The 25126-nt window shown below is 42.8% G+C and overlaps 1 protein-coding gene across 1 annotated transcript in view; it reads right to left on the reverse strand.

Moving 5' to 3' along the window:
• Positions 1–25126, reverse strand: part of SLC13A3 (solute carrier family 13 member 3) — a 45403-nt gene that overhangs the window by 1447 nt on the left and 18830 nt on the right. Inside the window, exons 5-11 of the mRNA XM_040436612.1 lie at positions 20307–20492; positions 19723–19848; positions 19537–19632; positions 19214–19318; positions 13807–13904; positions 2304–2416; positions 1967–2128 (exon numbers count right to left, since the gene is read on the reverse strand). Coding sequence (XP_040292546.1) covers positions 1967–2128; positions 2304–2416; positions 13807–13904; positions 19214–19318; positions 19537–19632; positions 19723–19848; positions 20307–20492 — 886 coding nt within the window. The remainder of the gene's footprint in view (positions 1–1966; positions 2129–2303; positions 2417–13806; positions 13905–19213; positions 19319–19536; positions 19633–19722; positions 19849–20306; positions 20493–25126) is intronic.

The raw sequence follows: 25126 nt of genomic DNA on the forward strand, positions 1-25126 counted from the left end.
TTGAGTGGGTAGATCTCTTTGTTGGGTCGTTGTTTCTTTTAATGCTTGTTAAATCTTTTTGCTGGATGGGTGTGTAACGCCCCAGAGGTGCATTACCACCTTCTACACCTTGCTACTCTCTCCTATGGTTAACATGATGTCATCCTATGTACTAATTTCCAGGTCCTGCAAACTATTCCTTCATAATATTGTTATGTAACTGTTCAAGTGTAATATGCCTGGTTTACCAGCAGATGGCAGTATAAATGGCAGAGCTATTTTACCTAGAATGGAACCCTTCTTTCTATTCTAGCTCTCTCTAAGAGAGGGAGGAGTTTAGCTGGTTAGAAGTCAGAATAGAGTACCCCCTGCTAGGGGAAGGCAGCAGGAGCCTGTGCCTGCTGAACGAGCCCTGCCTAGGCCAGCTAGAGCACCTTCAGCTCAGCTGCATATGGAGGCAGAAGCCTGAAGCCTCAGAAACCGGGAGTAAAGTTTTCCCTGGACAAATCTAGAGACAGACTAGAGAAGGAAGTTGCAGTCCACAGCTAAAGCTAAGTTATACAGCTATCCTGTTAGCACAGCAGAGCCAGAGAGTAACCTATTTTAGCAGAAAGAAGTTTGCCTACCACAGTTAATGTCAATGCCTGCTGGAAACCAAGATAAAGCCTGTAAACTGTTTGGAAGGGCATTTATTCAAGTAAAGTTGCTGTTCAAGTATATACAAGGTCTGGACTCCATTTATTTCTTCATCCCCTTTACCAACTACCCCTTTGCTCTGCTGCAGACAACCACGCCTGGGGTTTCAGCGTATCCAGGTTGGAGCACCATGTCAAATGCAACACCATTAAGGGACATTTAGGCCACCCTACACCACTCCGGCATTCCTACACCTGGGTACCATCATATCACAAAAAGGAGCCCTGTGCCCTTGTTGCTTCAGTGCAACTGGCGTCACAACAAAACTTTCAATTAAAGGGGACCCTCGGCCGCGGTCCGGCCCGCCACAGGTGGATTTCTATTATGGGTGAGTGGATTACTTTGATAAGATGATCCCTTTTCATGGCTGGGTGGATCCTTTTATTGGGTGGGTGATCCTTTGTTAGGTATGTAGAGTACATTACTGTGATGGAAGGGTAGATCTCTTTAATAGCTGGCCAAATCCCTTTATGACAGAGATGCTCAACCTGCGGCCCTCCAGCTGTTGTAAAACTACAACTCCCACCATGCCCTTCTGTAGGCTGATAGCTGTAGGCTGTCCGGGAATTATGGGAGTTGTAGTTTTCCAACAACTACAGGGCCGCAGGTTGAGCATGCCTTCTTTATGATATCTATACTATAGAGATATTTTATTCGGATGCTTTGCCGATCTTCGACAAGAAATCCGATTTGTTACTAATTACGTTGTCATGAATAGTTTTCCATTGTATGGAGTGGGTGCAATAACAATAACACCCCGTCATTTAACCCCTCACATACTGTGTTCAACGCTCATCAGTGATGACGTCACATCAACGATGACGTCACCAAGAGCCCAGTGTGATCACGTGACGGGTTTTCTTCAATCAAGACAGCCTCTCCACGAGCAAGTGGATGAGGTAAGTATTTTTTTTTTTTTTTCAGCCACCAATTGACGAAAAATTTATTCATTACCACGAAGCACAAGGAATTTCGGCTTTGTGACAAATCAAAATTTTCCTGAAATTCAGATCAAAGTCCACTTTGGATACTTCGATTCGCTTAACACTACTATACTACTTTGTTTTATGAACCTGCAGGCTAGCTTCAGGGTTTAGTTGACAAATTCTCAGGAACATCAGGGACAGTGTGGTTTAACTAGAATTTATCTAGATTTAGTCAATTAGGCCACCACAGGAACCTCAAAAACATCTTATGGCTACTCTTCATCAATTAGGTGTTATGTGGTCTACGAGACAATAGCTAATGTCATGGAATCCACCAGCCACCCTTTTGGCATTAAACTACTCACCAGCTCAGACAGAACCGGAAGGAAAACAATTATAGTGGCTGTGTTGCTGGCAAATTCTGTGAATGAGGCGATCAGTATGGTGATAAGGAGGACAGCAAGAGCTGGTGGAAGACTTTCAAGGGGCTGCAAGCGGCTTCCAATCCATGTGGATAAACCAGACGTCTAAGAAAAAATGGTTGTAACAACCAACATGCACATTGTTACTAGTAAAACAACCAAAAAGACAAACGACCACTTGTGCTAATGAGGCTGAAGGTCGAAAACCTGACACAGGTTGTAGACCACTATATTTAGGAGAGATGTTTCCTGCATGTGGTTGGCCAGCTTCATGACTCACCTCACATCCCTTTGCCATGGCAAATCCGCCTCCCAGCAGTAAGATAATGTTCCAGGGTACAGACTCCTGAGCTTTCTTCCATGACAGCAGAGGCCTACTCTCTGTATTGGGGGCTGTAGAAAGTAATATTCCAATGATGAATAATTTCACTATATTGGTTTAAATGAAAGTCATCCAGTATAACCTCATAGAGAGGAGTCAAGAACCATTATATATTTCTTAATGGATGTTACTGTGTGCATTTGTACATTGTTGTACTATGACATCACTTATCATGTGTGCATAATTCTAGCATTGTAGTTAGTTCATTTTCAATCTACGGTGACAATACCAGGTGTATTGATGCAGCTGGCAATAGACAGTGACAGGTAGTGTTGGAACCTGACTCAGCTCTGAAGCATATTGTTGGTATATAGCCTTGCAAAAATAAAAAGCAGTCACTATCCATTGACTTGGGAGCCATGCTACTGGGGATACACTCTTCATAAAACACCTACATCACTACACCTCTGCTGGAACTCATACAGGAGACCGGCAGGGTTCCATGGCCGCAGTACCTATTAAAGAGGACCTGTCACTAGAGGTGAGCAAAGTTTTGGAAAATCCGATTAGGCTGCTTCGCCGAAATTTACTAAAAAATTTGCTTAGTGCCGCTCCCAATCATTGTACCTAGAGATGAGCGAATCGAAGTTGACGAAGTGGAATTTGATCCTAATTTCAGGAAAAATTTGATTCGCACCGAATCCGAATTTTCTTACGCTTCGTGGTAACGAATCGCATTTTTTCATAAAATGGCTGCTGCACGTTTGAGGACATGGAGCAAGGACTCTGGGAAGGCGGGATCACCAATATTGCCATGGAGGCAGACAATCAGCAGCCAGCCAGCCCTGTGATGTCACAGCCCTATAAATAGTAGTGGTGAGCGACAAAGGCAATATTCGTTTTTATGATATTTCGTGAATTTTTCGCATAATATTCGCAATAAACTCGCAAATTTTAGAATTCGTGATCTCCAGTCATTATTTTCATGATTGCGCAAATCAGCACTAATGATGCGTATATTTTTTGCGCAATACATGCAACTTCACATTTTATCAGGTCTGAGTAGATATTACTGATTGCACCAATTAAGTATTGTTGTGACATCACAGCACTATGTCTGTAGCATGTATGTATGGACAGCAGAGAAACAGTAATTCCTATCACCCTGCCTAACACCCTGCACTGGAACCTATCAGCTATATATATCACTATCTAACCTACACTGACTATTTCCCACTAACTATCTGTATTATATATATGAGCTAACTAACTAATCTAATGTAATTGGATAAGGAATAGAATCCAGATGAAAGCACAGAGCACAGCAATGTCACTGCTCTCTCTCTCTCAGAACTGCAAAAAAAACTGCAGAAAATGGCAGCTGGGGAGTTACTTATATAGTAAGGGGTAGGCAACTTTCCTATTGGTTGCTAGGGATGTTGCTAAGCTCTGACAAAGATATTGCAGCCTTCTCATTGGCCCACAAGAAAGAAGGGAGGTTACTGATTAAAAAAATATATAGCACTATATTCTACATCTTCGCGAATTAGAATATCCGCAAAAAACACTAATAAATGGCCTCAGCCATTTTGGATTCTGCCATTTTCCAGTGTATTTAGTGCAGGGAGAGACGTCAGCAGGCGCTAGGGACAGTGCTAGGAAAGCCTTCATTGTGCTGAAAAAACGATTTACAAGTGCAGGGAAAGATTATTCAAGGTGTAGGGAAAGGATAGGGAGGAATCATTCCATAGCATTTATGTTGAACAGGGTTAAGTAGGGAAGGTTACAGCCTGGGTAATAGGAACAATCCTACTACACCTTGCTGCACTGACTGCGGATCCAAATTGCCATTATACAGCTCTGTAATTCCAGCAAACCGTTCTTGTTATTGGGGTGCACGTGCTGTGTGATCCATCCATTAACAGGGTTTATTACAAGGAAATATTTCTTTATTCTTATTTGCCCTTGTGCAGTGCAGTTATAAAGCATTTTTTTTGGCTTGTATTAATGGGGAAAAAAGGGCTTATTAGCTGTGTTGAAGTGAGAAAATTACATACATTTTTAGGGTGTTTTAATTTCCTATTTATTTATTTAATCTAACAGTATGTCAGACATATAAGTACCAGGCCCTGCACAGGGGAGTGTCAGAGGCCTAAATGTTTCTGGCGCAGGCAGAGGTCACAGCAGAGTAAGGGGGCGTGGCAGCAGGGGTCACTTTGAGAGGCCTGAGCTCCCAGTGTCAGCTAGCGATCTTGTCTTGACCAGCAACCCAGCGGTTCTTGAAAGGTTGACTCGATCTTCAACTTCGTCGCAAGTGACATCAGACACCCCCAGCCAAGAGTCAGTGGGTTCGTCAGACACAACCCTCAGTTGGCATGGCCCGGGAGCAGGCCCTGTGCCCTCACCTTCCTCTGTCCTTTTCTGTTCCCTCAGCCAGAGAAGTATTATATGCTGTGGGCTCAGCTCCACTATACAGTGAGAACGAGCTACTAGAGGACAGTCAGCAGCTACTGGCCAGCCAAGATGTGGAGGAGACATCCGCCGCTTCCTCCACTAGGCGGGCAAGTACTGATGAGTAGAGTGACGTGGGAGCTGGTGTTGCAAGCGGTCAGGCTCCTGACCCAGAGATGGTTGAGGAAGACATCGGTGACGTGCAGACGGTACTCGATGATGATGATGATGATGTAGCTGATCGCACTTGGGAGGCGGGTAACGAAGGGGCTTCATCATCATCGGGAGAAGAGGGTGTCAGCTTGCGTGTGAGGCAGTGGTGGAGCCAGCAAATCGCTAGCGTGGCTGTGAGTCAGCAGAGTGGCAGCAATGGGTGGTCGGTAGCCAAACGTGCCCAGGGTAGACCACCCGCTTTGCAGAAGCCTACCTGCCCGGAAAGTAATGGTGCACGGGTTCATGGAAGCAGCGACGGTAGCAGTCAGTCAGTGCGTAGTGCTGGGGGTAAAATCACCTACTCGGCGGTGTGGCAGTTTTTTGTTAAGCCGCCAGAGGAGGTGAACATGCCATATGTAGAATCTGTGGGCAGAAGGTGAAGCGTAGCCAAGGTGCCAATGTTGACATGCAAATATTCCATTCACGTGTCATCTCTGTTTTGGATCCACTCCTGTTTTTTTTGGTATTAGAAATACTGAAGGATTACTGACCAATTGTTGACCGAGTGAAGGCGGATGCTCAACAGAAAGGATCCGTTTTTTTGGGGTTATTGTTATGACGGATCAGAGGAAGGGCAAAATAATCAGTGACGCCAACACAAACCTACTGCTTACACCCTCTCCACTCTGTCGGGGGGGGGCTCTACTTGTATAAGCGTTTAATAGAACATGTTCTGTAGACATCTATGTGGAATCAGCTGACTATGGTGTAAAAGGAGTGCGCTTTTTCTTGACGCTAACATCGACCTGTAAGGCTGAGTTCATACTTGAGTTATTTGGTCAGTTTTGGCCCCGTGACTGCCCAAATAAGTGAAGTCTGCAGTGATTCTAACAGCGACGCCTGTCATCTGCATGTCATACGGACTCACAGTATTATTTCACTATCAGAGCAGACTACTTATGATTGTTACTGCAAGGCACAGTGTTCTACTCCACTATAAAGGCTCTCAGCAGCCAGGAAATACCATTTTTTTTACGCGAATCGCCGCAAATAAATTCGGATTGAACAGAACTTTTTCCAAAAATTTGGCGAACCGGCTGAATCGAATTTTTGAAAAATTTGCTCATCTCTAATTGTACCCCTCAGAAGCCAAGTTCATATATGATCATCGCGTCTGAAAGTAAAAACAGTGTAAAATTAGCAGAAAAAAATTAAGTAATACTTACCGCCTCCATTTGCTCATGACGGCCGGCATTGTGATGTCATACGTCAACACGCACAGGATTTCAGCCAAGATTTTCAAGATGGTGGCGGCCGGTACATGGCGAGCAAATAGAGGAGGTAAGTATGATATATTTATTTTTTTACCCTGTTTCAGCTTAAATCAATTCCCTACCACGAAGCACCAGGAAATACGGCTTCATGTCGAATCAAATTTATCCTGAAATTTGGATCGAATTCCACTTAGTTGGATTTGATTGGCTGAACTCTACCTGTTACCTCTCCTGACATGTATGTCTTCGTAATTACTTGCATTCGCCAGGTAAAAACAATTTTGGATCATGTATTCTTATGACTCTATGTTATGCCATCCTTCTATTCCTGCTAAGAGGTTATAAATTAATTGCCGGCACTCTGCAATAAAGGTTCCGCTGAGTGTCACCAGTTAGTGGTGTGACCCTGCACAGGCTGACACTACTTAATTAGTCTTGCTAGTGTCAGACTGTGAGGGACACGCTCTCCACTGGTTACAATCAGCTGGAATTTTATTGCAGACTGTTAGCAATTTATTCATAACTTCTAGCAAGAATAATATAGGAATGGCAAACATAGAAACCTGGAGAAGACACTTCATAATTGTTATCACTAGTGTTAATCGAGCATGCTCGGCCGAACACCTGTTCGGCTCAAGCATAACTATGCTTGAGTTAGTGTATTTAAATGTAATTTAGCATCTATTTCTGAAAAGTTTCTGATGGGATTTGAACTCCTAACCTCTTGTACATTAGAGGAAAGGACCTTATCCACTCAGCTATAAAGCTGAATGCTTAAGGCTACTTTCACACTAGCGTCGGGGCTCCGCTTGTGAGCTCCGTTTGAAGGGGCTCACAAGCGGCCCCGAACGCATCCGTCCAGCTACTAATGCATTCTGAGTGGACGCGGATCCACTCAGAATGCATCAGTCTGGCAGCGTTCAGCCTCCGCTCAGCAAGCGGACACCTGAACGCTGCTTGCAGCGTTCGGGTGTCCGCCTGGCCGTGCGGAGGCAAGCGGATCCGTCCAGACTTACAATGTAAGTCAATGGGGACGGATCCGTTTGAAGATGACACAATATGGCTCAATCTTCAAACGGATCCGTCCCCCATTGACTTTCAATGTAAAGTCTGGACGGATCCGTTCAGGCTACTTTCACACTTAGATTTTTTTTTAAACTATAATGCAGACGGATCTGTTCTGAACGGATCCAAACGTCTGCATTATAGGAGCGGATCCGTCTGTGCAGACATCAGACGGACCCGCTCTGAACGGTAGTGTGAAAGTAGCCTAACTCTGTCAGAAAAAACTCATAGTAGTACTGAGTATTCCTATTCAGCAAAATACTTATTTTATATTCGTGTGCAGGTTAACATTTAGTTTTATAGTGTAGTGGTTAACATCCTTGCCTCTAATGTACAAGGTTGGGAATTCTAAACCTGGCAGAAATATTTCAGAAATATATATATCAGTAGTAGCTTCCCCATTTTTAATGCATTTATATATATCAGAAGTATGAATATAAAAAAAGAATGAATAGAATAGAATAGAAAAATAAAAAATTTACATTTATTTTGTGCCATATATTATTTACAATTACTAAAAAAATTATTCAATATATAAATTTAATCTCTATTTCCAAAATGTTTCTGCCAGGATTTGAACTCCCAAACTTGTACATTAGAGGAAAGGATGTTAACCACTACACTATAGAGCTATATGTTAACCTTCACACAGAAATATAAAATAAGTCTTCTGCTGAATAGGAATACTCAGTACATCAGAAACTACTATGAGTTTTTTCTGGGACAGTCTAGCATTCAGCTTTGTAGCTGAGTGGATAAACTCCTTGCCTCTAATGTACAAGGTTGGGAGTTTGAATGCTTTCAGAAATAGAGATATATATATATATATATACACTCACCTAAAGAATTATTAGGAACACCATACTAATACGGTGTTGGACCCCCTTTTGCCTTCAGAACTGCCTTAATTCTACGTGGCATTGATTCAACAAGGTGCTGATAGCATCTTGCAGTTGATGGAGATTTGAGGGATGCACATCCAGGGCACGAAGCTCCCGTTCCACCACATCCCAAAGATGCTCTATTGGGTTGAGATCTGGTGACTGTGGGGGCCATTTTAGTACAGTGAACTCATTGTCATGTTCAAGAAACCAATTTGAAATGATTCGAGCTTTGTGACATGGTGCATTATCCTGCTGGAAGTAGCCATCAGAGGATGGGTACATGGTGGTCATGAAGGGATGGACATGGTCATAAACAATGCTCAGGTAGCCCGTGGCATTTAAACGATGCCCAATTGGCACTAAGGGGCCTAAAGTGTGCCCAGAAAACATCCCCCACACTGTTACACCACCACCACCAGCCTGCACAGTGGTAACAAGGCATGATGGATCAATGTTCTCATTCTGTTTACGCCAAATTCGGACTCTACCATTTGAATGTCTCAACAGAAATCAAGACTCATCAGACCAGGCAACATTTTTCCAGTCTTCAACAGTCCAATTTTGGTTAGCTCATGCAAATTGTAGCCTCTTTTTCCTATTTGTAGTGGAGATGAGTGGTACCTGGTGGGGTCTTCTGCTGTTGTAGCCCATCCGCCTCAAGGTTGTGCGTGTTGTGGCTTCACAAATGCTTTGCTGTATACCTCGGTTGTAACGAGTGGTTATTTCAGTCAACGTTGCTCTTCTATCAGCTTGAATCAGTCGGCCCATTCTCCTCTGACCTCTAGCATCCACAAGGCATTTTCTCCCACAGGACTGCCGCATACTGGATGTTTTTCCCTTTTCACACCATTCTTTGTAAACCCTAGAAATGGTTGTGCGTGAAAATCCCAGTAACTGAGCAGATTGTGAAATACTCAGACCGGCCCGTCTGGCACCAACAACCATGCCACGCTCAAAATTGCTTAAATCACCTTTCTTTCCCATTCTGACATTAAGTTTGGAGTTCAGGAGATTGTCTTGACCAGGACCACCCCCCTAAATGCATTGAAGCAACTGCCATGTGATTGGTTGACTAGATAATTGCATTAATGAGAAATAGAACAGGTGTTCCTAATAATTCTTTAGGTGAGTGTATATATATATATATATATATATATATATATACACAGTGGATATAAAAAGTCTACACACCCCTGTTAAAATGTCAGATTTATGTGATGTAAAAAAATGAGACAAAGATAAATCATTTCTGAACTTCTTCCACCTTTAATGTGACCTATAAACTGTACAACTCAATTAAAAAATAAACTGAAATCTTTTAGGTAGAGGGAAGAAAAAATATAAAAATAAAATAATATGGTTGCATAAGTGTGCACACCCTTAAACTAATACTTTGTTGAAGAACCTTTTGGTTTTATTATAGCACTCAGTCTTTTTGGGTATGAGTCTATCAGCATGGCACATTTTGACTTGGCAAGATTTGCCCACTCTTCTTTGCAAAAACACTCCAAATCTGTCAGATTGCGAGGGCATCTCCTGTGCACAGCCCTCTTCAGATCACCCCACGGATTTTCAATCTGAATCAGGTCTGGGCTCTGGCTGGGACATTCCAAAACTTTAATCTTCTTCTGGTGAAGCTATTCCTTTGTTGATTTGGATGTATGCTTTGGGTCGTTGTCATGCTGAAAGATGAAGTTCCTCTTCATGTTCAGCTTTCTAGCAGAAGCCTGAAGGTTTTGTGCCAATATTGACTGGTATTTGGAACTGTTCATAATTCCCTCTAGCTTAACTAAGGCCCCAGTTCCAGCTGAAGAAAAACAGCCCCAAAGCATGATGCTGCCACCACCATGCTTCACTGTGGGTATGGTGTTCTTTTGGTGATGTGCAGTGTTGTTTTTGCGCCAAACATATCTTTTGGAATTATGGCCAATAGGTTCAACGTTGGTTTCATCAGACCATGTCCATAACACCTTTTCCCACATGCTTTTGGGAGACATGAGATGTGTTTTTGCAAAATGTAGCCTGGCTTGGATGTTTTTCTTTGTAAGAAAAGGCTTTCATCTTGCCACTCTACCCCATAGCCCAGACACATGAAGAATACAGGTGTCATGACCGGTGTACGCAAAGGGAGGGAAATGGGAAGGCCCTGTCCAAGGGAGAGGGAAAGGTGGTGACCCCTGACTCACCTTGAGGCTGGCACCTGACTGCCCTGACGTCCCTAGACGGGTTCCTCACCTGTACGCCGATCACGTGCCTAAACCCTGGCTTTCCCTAAGATGAGCCCTACGTAGTGAACGGGGCGGTGGGAACACTAGTCCGCACCACTGACACTAAAAGGAAAACACCAAGGAGAGGACAGACAACACAGACAAAACATAAAATCCCAGGTGGACGACAACAGCAGACAACACAAGTCCAACAGGGATCCGGAGGGTAACGTTCTGGAACAACAACCAGGGAACACAGCTACACAGCTCCAGTGGGTCCGTATAGAAGTCCAGGCAGGAAGCTCTATATCTGGCAACCAGAGAAGTGGGAGAGGGGAATATAAGGAGGTTGGGATTGCTGGACAAGAAACAGCTGAGGAGGAGCTACGGATCCCTGAGTGAGCCAAAAAGGGTTGCAAGGCAAACCCAGAAAGCTACCATTAAGAATCAGCCCTATCTTTATACATAGAGCGCGCAGCCACCCGCTGCGACTTCCTGACCACGGGTATAATGGAGTCAGGCGTGGCTCTTGACACCCTCTTGACAACGGGAGATTGTTTTCACATGTACCACACAGCCAGTACTTGCCAGATATTCCTGCAGCTCCTTTAATGTTGCTGTAGGCCTCTTGGTAGCCTCCCAGACAAGTTTTCTTCTCGTCTTTTCATCAATTTTGGAGGGACGTCCAGTTCTTGGTAATGTCACTGTTGTGCCATATTTTCTCCACTTGATGATGACTGTCTTCACTGTGTTCCATGGTATATCTAATGCCTTGGAAATTCTTTTGTACCCTTCTCCTGACTGATACCTTTTAACAATAAGATCCCTCTGATGCTTTGGAAGCTCTCTGTGGACCATGGCTTTTGCTGTGGGATGCGACTAAGACAATTTCAGGAAAGACCAACTAGAGCTTATTTGGGGTTAATCAGAGGCACTTTAAATGATGGCACGTGTATGCTGACTCCTATTTAACATGATTTTGAATGTGATTGCTTAATTCTGAACACAGCTACATCCCCAGTTATAAGAGGGTGTGCACACTTATGCAACCACATTATTTTAGTTTTTTTTATTTTCTTCCCTCCACCAAAAAGATTTCAGTTTATTTTTCAATTGAGTGGTACAATTTATAGGTCACATTAAAGGTGGAAAAAGTTCTGAAATGATTCATCTTTGTCTCATTTTTTTACTGCACAGAAACCTGACATTCTAAAAGGGGTGTGTAGACTTTTTATATCCACTGTATATATAATCATAATTCTGATATATATGAATGCATAATATGTGGGAAACTACTACTGATATTTTTAGCCATAATATATTATATATTCTAAATATATAATAATATATTATGGCTAAAACCTTTGATATATATATATATATTTCTGCCAGGATTCAAACTCACAACCTTGTACATTAGAGGCAAGGATGTTAACCACTACACTATAGAACTACATTTTAACCTGCACAGAAATAATAAATAAGTATTCTGTAGGAATACTCACTACATCAGAAACTACTATGAGGTTTTTCTGACATGGGTTACTATTCAGCTTTATAGCTGAATGGATAAGGTCCTTTCTTCTAATGTAGAATGTTAGGAGTTCAAATCCTGGCTGAAACTTTTCAGAAATTTGATTTAAATACTACTGTGAGGGGGCAAACGTCTGGGCATAACTACTGTGAAGTGGGCAAAATTACTGTGTTGTGGTGTACCACCGCAGAGTGGTGTTGCCACTCCTACACCCTGCTACTGTCCTTATTGGGCTAACCCCATGTCCTCTTATGCATTTATTTCCAGGTCCCTCAACACTGTGCATTTATAATAATGTTAACTAACTGTTCATGTAATATACCTGGTTCACCAGCAGGTGGCAGCAAACAATGCAGAGCTATAGTTAGAGAGAATGGAACTTGCCATTCCATTCTAACCCCCCCCCCCCTCTAAAGAGAAGTGGGATTGTCCTATTTCCTGCAGGAAGAGCTGGGACCAGTTAGTTCCAGTCTAGCTTACCCCCTGCTAGGGGAAGGGTGTGCAGTGGCATGTCTCTGCTGGATGTGCCCACGCCAGCCAGAGCACCCTAAGCTCTGCTAGCCATGGAGACCAAAGCTTGAAGCCTCAGGAGCCAGGAGGAAAGTTCCCTGGCATAACCTAGAGTCAGACTACAAAGTGAAGTGCAGTATACAGAAGAAGCTGAGTTATACAGCCAGCCTGTCTGTACAGCAGAGTCAGAGAGAAACAGATATAGTACAGTTGGGTTTGCCTGCCAGTTTTAATGCTAAAGCCTGCTGGAACCAAAACAAAGCCTGTAAACCTTTTTCTAGAAACGTTTATTCAAGTAAAGCTGCCATTTAACTTCATCTCAAGGTCTGGACTGAAGTAATTATTTTATTTCTCAATTATTCCCCCTATTTATTGCTTCGGAGCCAAAGCCTGGGGTCCAGCTGTATCCAGGTAGGAGCACCATGACACACATAAAGAAACAGGCCGCACTATACCACTCGGCATTCCTACACCTGGGTCGCGTTATAGAGGGCCCTAGGGGGAGGTGCCCATTGCAGTGGCACACAGGAGGAATAATTACTGTGTGGTGGCATTAAGGGGACTGGGTGGGATCAGATGTGTATGGTTATGTTTTAGGCGGAGTTAGAGACGTTGCCTATAAAGAAAAAATTTGCTTAGCACACCGAACATATTGTCCTGCTTTGTGCTTTTCAAAAGTTCTCTGTAGAATACTCCTATGCTATGCTATGGATTAGACACAAACATGTGGCACAAACTAGGGATTCAAATAATCCTACATTTCTTATGATTTGAATTCCCTGCTGCAGGAGATAATGGTGGAGTGGGCCCCCATGATTACATATCCCCCTTCCCCGCCAAAAAAAAAGACTATTTCTGATAGACTACAGCACTGGTCAAATGACACAAATCTGATGCAGAAAATGTATATGGTACTATAGATAAATGAAAGTTCTAATTCTGTACCTTTGCAGAAAAAGAAAGAAAATGAACCTTTTGAATGGCGCTGTCAGCAGGAGTCAGAAGCAGGTGAGTATTGATAACAATACTTAGTTATAATAGTTATCAATACTAGTTATCAATATTTATTATAGTTATAATAGTTATCAATACTCACCTGCTTCTGACTCCTGCTGACAGCGCCATTCAAAAGGTTCATTTTCTTTCTTCTTCTGCAACAAACCTCTCCCCGACGAATGCTTCCAAGGCACGGGGTTGGAACCTAGGCAGCAGCGCAGGCACCCCGCACGCTGATCGGGAAAATCAGCACAAGCTTCATATAGGTGTTGTGACTCTTTACAACATCGTCTGGTAAGAGTTTTTACTTATCCCTTGTACCAATTATTATACTACACCACACATGAGGCGCTGCCTCCTATCTCTCTTTTATCTTCAATTCTGTACCTTTAGGATCAAAGTACCATGAAATTGACGGCTTTTCAGATGGGAAGAAGAATAAAATGATGGAAATGGTAATTCCTGTGACCGCGTCAGAGGTGAACCTGTTGACCAGAATTAATTATGTTAGTGCATTACTCAGATTTAAGCAAAGCTGATTAACATTTTTAACAAAACTCTAACTGTGATTGAGCTGTTAAATGCGATTTCAAACCAAGTGAAAATGATCTCCCATCAGACTCATGGGCACATAACTCATTGCCAGCATGATGTGGAAATGGTCAAGTAAGGTAAACTGAGATTTACTACAAATAGAAATGCCAGACTGAATTTGTTTCATATGGGGCCTTTGCTTAAAAAGTTGCATGTTGGCTGCAATGTTTTGCCCCACTTTTGTACCTTATTCGTGAGCCAACCAACGAGTAGTCTAATTGCACACAATCCACCTCCACCCTGACAAATACAAAGACGGATTGTCATCATCACCTGCTGTGCAACTCATTATATAGTGCCCTGGAGCATGGATACTTTAAAGTCTGGACATGTATGCAGAGTTATAAACTTCTCACTTTATTTCACTTGAAAGGGTTAACTTGTACTGTTTAATACTGTGTAACTGCATTTTATATGTTGTGAGATATTTATGGGAACTGTATTTGTGAGGCTCTGTGGAAAGGGTTAATGAACACAGACTTTTGGGGACTTTCTAGCTAATTAGAAGCTGGCAATTTTCTGCAGCTACCATAGGGTTTAAAAAAGCATGTTTTGAAGGATAAAAGCCAGATTTGTTTACCACTAAAACCAGACAGACTGACCTTTTGAAGCTATGCTGTTATGTCTGAAAACTTGTTTGTGTCTGGAAAAACTGCTGTGCCATTGCCATTGAGTATAGTTGAAGCTCTAATGTAAGTCTATGACAGATGGGAGTGGTAACTTTGTAACTGTTTGTGCTGAGTTTCTCCATTCCACCCCTCCCACTAGAAGGTTCTAGTTTAGCCAGAAATTGTATATAAGAAGAACAGTCAAAGCCCCTAGTGTTCTACATTTAGGGACCACTGCCAGTCTGCATGAGTGACCAGAAGAAGACGCTGAGATGGGGACATTGAGCCACAGACCATGGGGCACCAGCCCTGTGACCAAGGAGCAACACTGGACTACCAGACTTCTCGGAGAGAGAGAGGAGCAGCTAGCTCAGGCCTTTTCTCAGTAAACCCTTCTTCTGCCAGGGAGGAGACTAGAGAAGCCAGCCCTGTGCCTTGCCTATATTGTTTTGCACCCGAATTACTCCAGTAAAGAAGCACACTGGTGTACTGCAGACTCTGACTCTCCGGAGTTATTTCCCATTGGGGTGCACCACGCCTTAACATCCCTTCTGGCCGTGAATTTATGAGTAATGTAACGGGCAAGATTTACACCATTAGGTGTTTCCTTAATTGTCGCTCAAAAGGAGTCATCTATAAGGCAACCTGTCACTGTGGCCTTGAATACGTGGGTAAAACCACCTGGGAACTTCGGAGACGGGTTGGGGAACACCTTGGTGATATGAGACATGGCAGGGATACTCCCCTAGCCAAACACATCGAATCGAGTCACAATGGTGACTTTGCAGGAATTACATTTATGGCCATTGAACTGATTCCCCCACCTCAAGGGAGGAGGGGACTGGGACAGAAAAATAATACAAAGGGAGGTATGGTGGATATTTGAACTAAAAACTGTACAACCAAGGGGCCTCAATGAGCAACTTTCGTTTGGTTGCTACATTGAAGAAACAAGGTCGTCCCGGTGTTAATTTAAGTCCTCCCAAGTAGCAGTAAAAACATCCTCTAGGATATACTGTATAAGGCAAATTTCCTGCATAACATAAATGCTATATTTCTGAAGGACACATGAGGATAAAATCCCTCCATCCCCCATAAATAGGATGTAGGTGTACCCTGGGCTTATTTTTGCCCTGGTTTAATCTAACAACATTATTTCTACCTCCTGATCTGGGGGAGGGTTCATAACTGCAAGTTTGAACATCTGGCTTTGTCTGTCGGAACAAGCTTTCACTGTATATAATTTTCTTCATTGGTTTACTGCCCGTGTACCCTGGCATTTTAATACCTTGGCTGCGCCTTCTCTGACAACTTAGAAGCGACGCACCCTTTTATTAATAATGAGATCAAGTGTGGTGGATGTAGGGAGATTTGAGTAAGCCCATCTCTATATCTCCCATTTACCCACAGCTCTGCCCCCTTGCGCTGTCTGTCCTGTCTCCTCTTCATCTGACTGTAGGGGGGAGGTACGGGCAGCAAAGACACACCTCCCATCCAGGTTCCGATCACGTGGTCTTCCTCCGTGACGCGGGGAACATGTGACTAACCACGTCACTGCCCGCATGTGACCTGGTGGGCGGACTTACACTAAACCCACGCTGGTTTAAAGAACGCCAGCACGGGCATTCACCTCTGTCACTGCCACACGCAGGATAGGAGCGTAGCCGGGCCATGAACATCGATGCATGGAGGGCTAAGTATCTGCTTAATGCAATCTAATATCGCTATCTTCTTTGCTTGTTTGCTTCATTGAACCAGGAAGCGACTTGTACTCTTGAACTGCCTGACCACTACTATTATTTGTGGATATATCTGTCCCCTGATGATTTGGCCATTAAAACGCGTCGGGACGAGTTTGTTTGGGACGAGTTTGTTTAGGTATTTTATGTGTGTGTGAGATTGTGGAAAAGCTCTCCCTGCATAATGTTTATGCCTAGATTGTATTGGAGCTGTCATTTGCATTCCGGGCACTAAAGGCCACTGTTTTGCAGCTACAGTCAGCACACTCTGGGATATACATATGCAAAGCAGATGATGACTCATGCAAGCTGCTTCTAAAAACCAGAAAGTCTGAGCTAATCTGACATGGTGGAAGGATTGTGCTGTGAGGGACTGAATCCGATTCCATCCTGGCTTGCGGATGTCCAGCAGTGAATGGACACTCAAAGGAAGGAGAGTAGCTGTTGTTCCCTTACTGGATCCAGCCCTTTGAAAGAGAGGTTGTCCCAGGAACACCAGTTCCAGTGTGTGGACAGAAAGCCTTATCATCAAGCAAGGTCGCATGGTTGCTGAGAGCTTGGTGGCCATCCCGGGTAAGCGGCATCCTAGGGCCCAGAACGGACGCAGGTCAGTACACCCGTTTACTCCTTGCTTTATACTAGTGGCGCCTGAAGCAAAAGAGCAAGCAAGCCTAGGCCTGGAACTAGATAGATAGTTAGGGTTGTGTGATTACCAGGTTGTACAGAACTGTTCTGCGGCGCAGTATTGACTTTGCAGGCTCTGCTGTGTCCGCCATCGGCTAGGTTTGTCCTGTTCTGCGGCACAGTATTGACTTTGCAGGCTCTGCTGTGTCCGCCATCGGCTAGGCCTGTCCAGTGGGCAGGGACAGTGACTGTGCGTCCGGGGTATAGCATTTTCTGTACATGTTTGTATACTTGTGTTATTACTTTTGCCAAAGTAAAGTTTCTGTTCTTGCATATTAAGCTGGTGTCAGTGTCGCTTTCCTTGACTGTGACTTCGCTGTATCCTGGGGAGCCCACCCCGGTACACGGCTTACATGTGTACCCTTGGTGTGTGCTTTTTTCCCCTGACGAAGCTGGGCAGTCATCGCCACTGCAACTGAGGGACACCCAGGGACATACAGTAAGGGTTCCAATTTGAGTTAGAACATAGGGAGATATAGGGGAAGAGACCCAGCATCTGTCTCCCTCTTAAATTATATCCCTGTTTTTATAACTCACCCTTCTAGCATTTGTGTACATCCTACATTTGCCTATACCTTCACTATTCGGTGGTGCGTGATCACTGATGCATACATGTTTTAACTTGGTAACTATTTATGGGCTATCATTTTATGATTTACTATTAAAAGTTATATTTTAAGGTACCCCACAATTTCATGTTAGATTTTCATCCCTTCTGGAGAACATCCCCATGTGGTGACACCTCAACGGTGTCTGGGAGACCCAGCGTAGCGGTGGGGCCACCCCAAAACTGACTACTGCAATTATAAATGCTATGCTTAATAGTGACAGACTAATCCACTATGCCAGTCTAATCATACTCTAAAAAACAGACAACCATGATAAATGACTCCAATTTGTTGTGCATATTGCAGGTCCTAAGAGGCCATGCATGACACATGGATTCTCTCTATGCTGTCCTTTAAATCCTGTGATGTGCCTTGGCCATTCATGCCTTGCACAAAAGCCAGCCACTCACATTAGATAGCAGTCAGCTGAATGTTTGTTTGACTGAAGGCTGTCTCTCTTGACCCATACATATGCAAGCTAAGCTTGACAAGCATGCACGTTTTCTGAATAGGGAGAGGCTAGAAAGCTGCAGTCAGACAACTCTGGCTGCAGCTTATCTCCCCAAAACAAAAAGATTGGGCATGTTGAAAAATAACAGTCTGATCTTTTTCTGTGTTGAAAAGAGTTGACAGGCCACTATGCACTTATAATGTGTATGGCCTGCTTCAGAATAACACAATATATCAGGTTTGTCTAGAGTGGTAAGATCCCCATACACATTGAATGTCTTTAGCCACCATCACATTGTTTTGCAACCAACCCTACTCAAGTAACTGTCCCCAGTGCCAAATTACCCTTAAGGCCCAGTGGGTACAGGTGTAATGAGAATAGTCTTCAATCAAAACAATCATTGAGTCATGTTGATTGGTCATTTGATTCTTTTTTGGGGGTCTTCTAACTTTCAACTTTTCCTTAGTCCCTTTAATGCATAGGGACCATGCACATTGAGGTTCTCTGAAAGTGACACAGGGACAGGGCTCCAACTGCCAGTTTCCCAGTGACATCTCTGATGACTCTTTTAATGACTTTCTTAATCTAAGTTTGATATGACCAACACCACTAATTGATGAATCATCTGCTTGCCATGAACATCAGCCTATAGTCATGATCATCACAAGTTCATTACACAATTTGTTGACAATTCTCTACTATAGGGATACATCTATAGGTTATACAGAGATGGCCTTCGCACCAAGTACTGGTGCCTGAATGGGTCCCAAGGACCCTCTTCCACATAAAAATACTCCAGTATTATAAATAACATGTGGTGGGGCGCTGCAACTGATTTTGCATTGAGAACAAGAAGCTTCATGATGTTTCTCTGCTTAAACACTTAATAAAAGTTTTCATCAATCTGACCACGTGTGGCTCTACAATTCCATCATCTTCATAGAGTTGCGATCTACAGATGGAGCAGGGTTAGCACTCCAGCTCTTAACTCAAATTTCTTAACTCATCGAGTTATCTTGAGACAAAAGCAATTGAAGGTGTTTGCTTAGATTAGATAACACAACTCTACTCTACTCCATCTGTAGCTCTGCCTGCCCATTATTGCCTTACCTAGGTTTGAAGACTGATGCCCATCCAGGGATAAACTTTGGGTCTCTTGTAAACAAGAGGATGGCAAAAAGACAAAAGAAGACCAAGACTGCCTTTTCTGCAAAACTAAAGAAGAGAATCACATTAATCATGGGGGGAAAAAATTGTGGCATGCACACAGCCAGTATTCTTGTGTTGCGGATCCGCAGTTTGTGGACCACAAAACACATGCATTTGTGTGAATGAGGTCTAATAGTGAAATACAGTATTCTGAAAGATACAGTACATGTGTAAGAATTTTTTTTTACAAAAACTGAGGCTTGTTTGTTACACATTATACTTACATCACGGGCCCCAGTTTATGATAATCTTCCCTTATTACTTCCTTGGCTTTAGCTTCTGCATCCAATCTAATCTCCGGCTTCTTCTCACTTTTGCAGCTGATAGATACATGGAAAATAAACTGATATATAATAGAGAACTAAGGGTAGAAATATTGCCAAAAATATTTTTTTCGATTGCCATCATACCGTAAGCTGAAAGCTCCATGTGAAATTGAGATCCATAACCAACTTAGGATAAGGAATAAAATCATCAGTGGAAACGCAAAGATGAACCAGGAGCCAAAATTTATTACATCACAAGCTGGGAAAAAACTGAAAGAGAAAAAAAAATAATGTTTTGGTTTTCTGTGCTAAGGTCAAAACCGTTTTAATTTGGTATACTCATCTTGACAATTATGGCACGTCTACAGGTGTACACGCATGTGCAGCTCTCTATTCGCTTTTATGTGAGTTCTGGAAAAAGCCAAGCATGCCAACCATGAGGACTTCCCCAAACAGCACCTCTTGCTCAGCTTCCTGAACCCTTATTTCACTACATGTGTTAATACTTCTGCACAAAACCCATAAAATATGATAATGTTCTCTTATACAGGAGGTTATTATTGACGTGTTGCATTGTGCTGTCATTGCTTATGGCTATTGCCATCATCACAGACCTCAATGAAAGTTTCAACAATCCAAGTGATTGACTAGTAGAGTCATGTCTGACCTGACCACACAAATCCAAATTAGATGTTACTTAGCCTCAAGACGTATCACATATACTTCACCTCCTCAGTTGTCCAAGAAGAATGAGGTTTGGTGCTGTCCCAGTGAGGGTGGCAGTTCCTCCAATACTAGCTGAGTATGGGATGGAGATGAGAAATGCCTTCCAGATCCTGTTTTGATATTCACGCTCTTTCTCCATATCAGAATCATTGTCAGTGGGTATTCCCACCTTCTCTGGTGATTCTTTGCTTCATAAATAATGGGATATATTTTATTAGTGAAGTACAAATTACTTTTTGCCAGTGAGATGAAAGTACAGTATGTAGTATCTTGTGAGAAGTATAGAAGAGTGGCATCAGTCATTTAAAACAGATGGAAAGGTAGAGAGACAGATGATGAGAAATTACATATACAAATAGGAAATAAATAGTTCAAAATTCCGCTTGTGCCCTAAACTGTTGCTTATAGACTTAACCTAGTATACAGGTCATACCCATCCGAAAACACTTGTACATCACTTAAAGGAAATGTGTCAGATAATGGCACACATCCTCTATTTCTCTCTTTCTCTTTTTTTTCTTCTGATAGCAGATTTTTTTAATTCTATTTCCTGAGCATTATTATGTGGACGGCCATCTTGCCTGAGCAAGAGCATTTAGAGAGATGCTTTGCAGCAGCGACCATAGGCTATAGACACAATGGACAGGAGGAGAAATCATTGACTTCTATGGAAGATTTTTCTACACATGCTCTGTGACCTGTGCAAAGGTCGGGAGGGAGTAGATAAGCTGTGATATCACCTATTGTGAATGGTGGATCATGTGATCTATCTATCTATCTATCTATCTATCTATCTATCATATCTGACCTTCTAATCCTGCCTGTAACGATAAGCAGATAACTGCATAAAGTGACCTGTACAGACCAAAAACGGCAGGAATTTGCAGGGTTGCAAACAAAGTTGTGTAGCAATCAATACAGTACTAAATCAGTATGCTTAAAGCTAATGTTTCATCAGAAAATAACTCTGTTTTAATCATGTTTTTATGTTGAACATATTTTAAAAACTTATTGGTGATATATTTTTTATTATATATATATATATATATATATATATATACAGTACAGACCAAAAGTTTGGACACACCTTCTTATTCAAAGAGTTTTCTTTATTTTCATGACTATGAAGGCATCAAAACTATGAATTAACACATGTGGAATTATATACATAACAAACAAGTGTGAAACAACTGAAAATATGTCATATTCTAGGTTCTTCAAAGTAGCCACCTTTTGCTTTGATTACTGCTTTGCACGCTATTGGCATTCTCTTGATGAGCTTCAAGAGGTAGTCCCCTGAAATGTTTTTTACTTCACAGGTGTGCCCTGTCAGGTTTAATAAGTGGGATTTCTTGCCTTATAAATGGGGTTGGGACCATCAGTTGCGTTGAGGAGAAGTCAGGTGGATACACAGCTGATAGTCCTACTGAATAGACTGTTAGAATTTGTATTATGGCAAGAAAAAAGCAGCTAAGTAAAGAAAAACGAGTGCCCATCTAATCAAAGCAAAAGGTGGCTACTTTGAAGAACCTAGAATATGACATATTTTCAGTTGTTTCACACTTGTTTGTTATGTATATAATTCAACATGTGTTAATTCATAGTTTTGATGCCTTCATAGTTATGAAAATAAAGAAAACTCTCTGAATGAGAAGGTGTGTCCAAACTTTTGGTCTGTACTGTATATATATATATATATAATAAAAAATATATCACCAAGAAGTTTTTAAAATATGTTCAACATAAAAACATGATTAAAACAGAGTTATTTTCTGATGAAACATTAGCTTTAAGCATACTGATTTAGTACTGTATTGATTGCTACACAACTTTGTTTGCAACCCTGCAAATTCACATTACATGGATGTGTCTGTCTCCACACACACACTGTCTGGTTAAGGCCATAATTAACCTTTATTCCACATTCCGTCCTAATCTCTTTCAGGAATTCTACTACTACCCATTATACAAGAGCTAACACATCCAGCTGTCAAACAAAGGAGCCTGATCCACATCTAGATTACATAGAACTCGCCCATGTAACGTTTACTCTCGGCTACTACAAAGATGATAAGAAAACTATGCATTTCCAGCTTGTTACTTTATAACCTTCTAGTAAAATATCAAGGGTGGACACACTCAATAGGATCCCATCCTGGGGCTGGCTTATGCTGCCACAACAATCCCTGTAGATTATGGGGAGCACATTTTACAAGTGCAGTGTCACCATCATAGTTGGGGTTACAGGAACCCAATTATTCCAATAGATGGGGATTCCAAACCTACAAATACACCATAAATGTCTATAGTTGGAAAACCCTTTTAATAACTTAATGATAGGTTTATTCTTTGTTTTAATTATTCTGCCTTTTTTAGATCTCTGCTGGCTGTCATTGAAAAGAAACATTTACTCACACAACTTTTAGGCTATGTACAATATATTAGAGTTCACTCTTGTAGCCTTTAGGCTACTTTCACACCTGTGGCGTGTATTCCAGCAGGCTTTTTCGGCAGAGAACAGGCCGCCAGAATTCTACGGATCCGGATACTAACGGAATGACTGCTGACCCCATTAAGTATAATGTGGTCCAACGGAGATCAGGCCGCATTCGGGCAAAAATGAAAAGAATCGGCCGCATACAAACTGCTGCATGCTGCATTTTGTGTCCAGCTGATTCCTGGCATTTTCTGCTGGATCAGGCAGCCGGATCTCCATACCACAGGTGTGAAAGCAGCCTTAGTCTGCTGAACAATGGTTGTACCAGGATTTAAGCCCTCACTGATCTACATTGGCCTAACCTAAGGATATGTCATCAGTGTTTATGTTCTGGGAAACCCCTTTACAGGGCATCTGTCAGCAGATTTGTATCTATGAAACTGACTGACCTGTTACATGTGCACTTGGCAGCTGAAGGCATCTGTGTTGGCCCCATGTTCATATGTACCCACATTTCTGAGAAAAATGATATTTTAATATATGCAAATGGGGCTTTAGGAGCAACAGGGGAGGTGCTGTTACTCTTTAGGGTGCATTCACACGTCCGCATGAATGGGTCCGCATCCGTTCCGCAATTATGCGGAACGGGTGTGGACCCATTAATTTTCAACTGTGCCGAAAAAGATGCGGACAGCACACAGTGTGCTGTCCGCATCCGCACTTCCGTTCCACGGCCCCAAACTTCCGGTCCGCGGCTCCGCCATAAAATAGAACATGTCCTATCCTTGTCCACAATAGCCAGGGCCGTCTTTAATGCGGGGAAAAAGGGGCAGCTGCCCCGGGCCCAGTTCCTCCTGGGGGGCCCAAGGTAGCAGCCTCTTGAGCCTCGCTGGCCACTGCCCACAGCCCCAATGACATGATCTACTCCGCCGGCTCCCTGTCCCGGCAAAAACTACCATAGCAGGCAGGCTGGCCGCATATCGTCACTCACTCTGTCATGCGCCTGCTTCATTAATAAAGTGGGAGGAGCAGGTGCGTGCGGCGTGACAGAGTGAGTGACTTGACGTTACGCTGCAGGCCGGCCTGCCTGCTACGGTAGTTTGAATGTTTGATAGTGAGTACTAGCCTCCCAGTCATGACTAGTTGACTACACTTTACATATAAAGACCGCTCCATGATTAGTTGCCGGCCTCCAACCCCTGTATTGGGGATCACTATTTACACAGGGACACTGTTATGGGGGTGGGGGATCTGTGGATGACACATATATAGCATAACCCACCAAAAGCACACCTTTTGGTAAAAAAATTTTTTTTCCTTATTTTCCTTCTCAAAAACCTAGGTGTGTCTTATCATCAGGTGTGTCTTATAAAGCGAAAAATACGGTACTTGCTTGCTCCTCCTCCCGACCTCCCCTGCCCTTTGCATACTCCATGCGCCGTGACATCATGTGGAGGCACTACAACACTAGGGTGAGTCCCGGTCTCCTTCCTGAACTGCAGAGTGGTGCCCACTTCCAGCCCTGAGTCCAGCTGCCCAGAGCACTGATCCTGAGCCGCTGGAGTCTTCAGAACTGTAAGTATTTACAGTAATTCACTGTAAGCTATATTATATATATTACTTATTTTATGTGAAAAAGTGGGATCCAGGGGGCCCAAGTAAATTCTTGCCCCGGGTCCAATCAATATTAAAGATGGCCCTGGCAATAGTGGACAAGAATAGACATTATATATGTGCACATGGCCGGTGTCAGTGTTTTGTGGATCCGCAATTTGCGGATCCGCAAAACACTCATGGACGTCTGAATGGAGCCTTAGAGGCTCTGCTCTCGGCAACTGCCGCACCCTCTGCACTTTGATTGACAGGGCCAGTTATGAAGACATTTTTTTCCTGTCAAAGTGGAGAGAGCAGAGTACAGAGCCTCTACACTGCGTGCAGAATTATTAGGCAAATGAGTATTTTGACCACATCATCCTCTTTATGCATGTTGTCTTACTCCAAGCTGTATAGGCTCGAAAGCCTACTACCAATTAAGCATATTAGGTGATGTGCATCTCTGTAATGAGAAGGGGTGTGGTCTAATGACATCAACACCCTATATTAGGTGTGCATAATTATTAGGCAACTTCCTTTCCTTTGGCAAAATGGGTCAAAAGAAGGACTTGACAGGCTCAGAAAAGTCAAAAATAGTGAGATATCTTGCAGAGGGATGCAGCACTCTTAAAATTGCAAAGCTTCTGAAGCGTGATTATCGAACAATCAAGCGTTTCATTCAAAATAGTCAACAGGGTCGCAAGAAGCGTGTGGAAAAACCAAGGCGCAAAATAACTGCCCATGAACTGAGAAAAGTCAAGCGTGCAGCTGCCAAGATGCCACTTGCCACCA

Source organism: Bufo bufo, chromosome 6, assembly GCF_905171765.1.
Source record: "Bufo bufo chromosome 6, aBufBuf1.1, whole genome shotgun sequence".
Taxonomy (NCBI): Eukaryota; Metazoa; Chordata; class Amphibia; order Anura; family Bufonidae; genus Bufo; species Bufo bufo.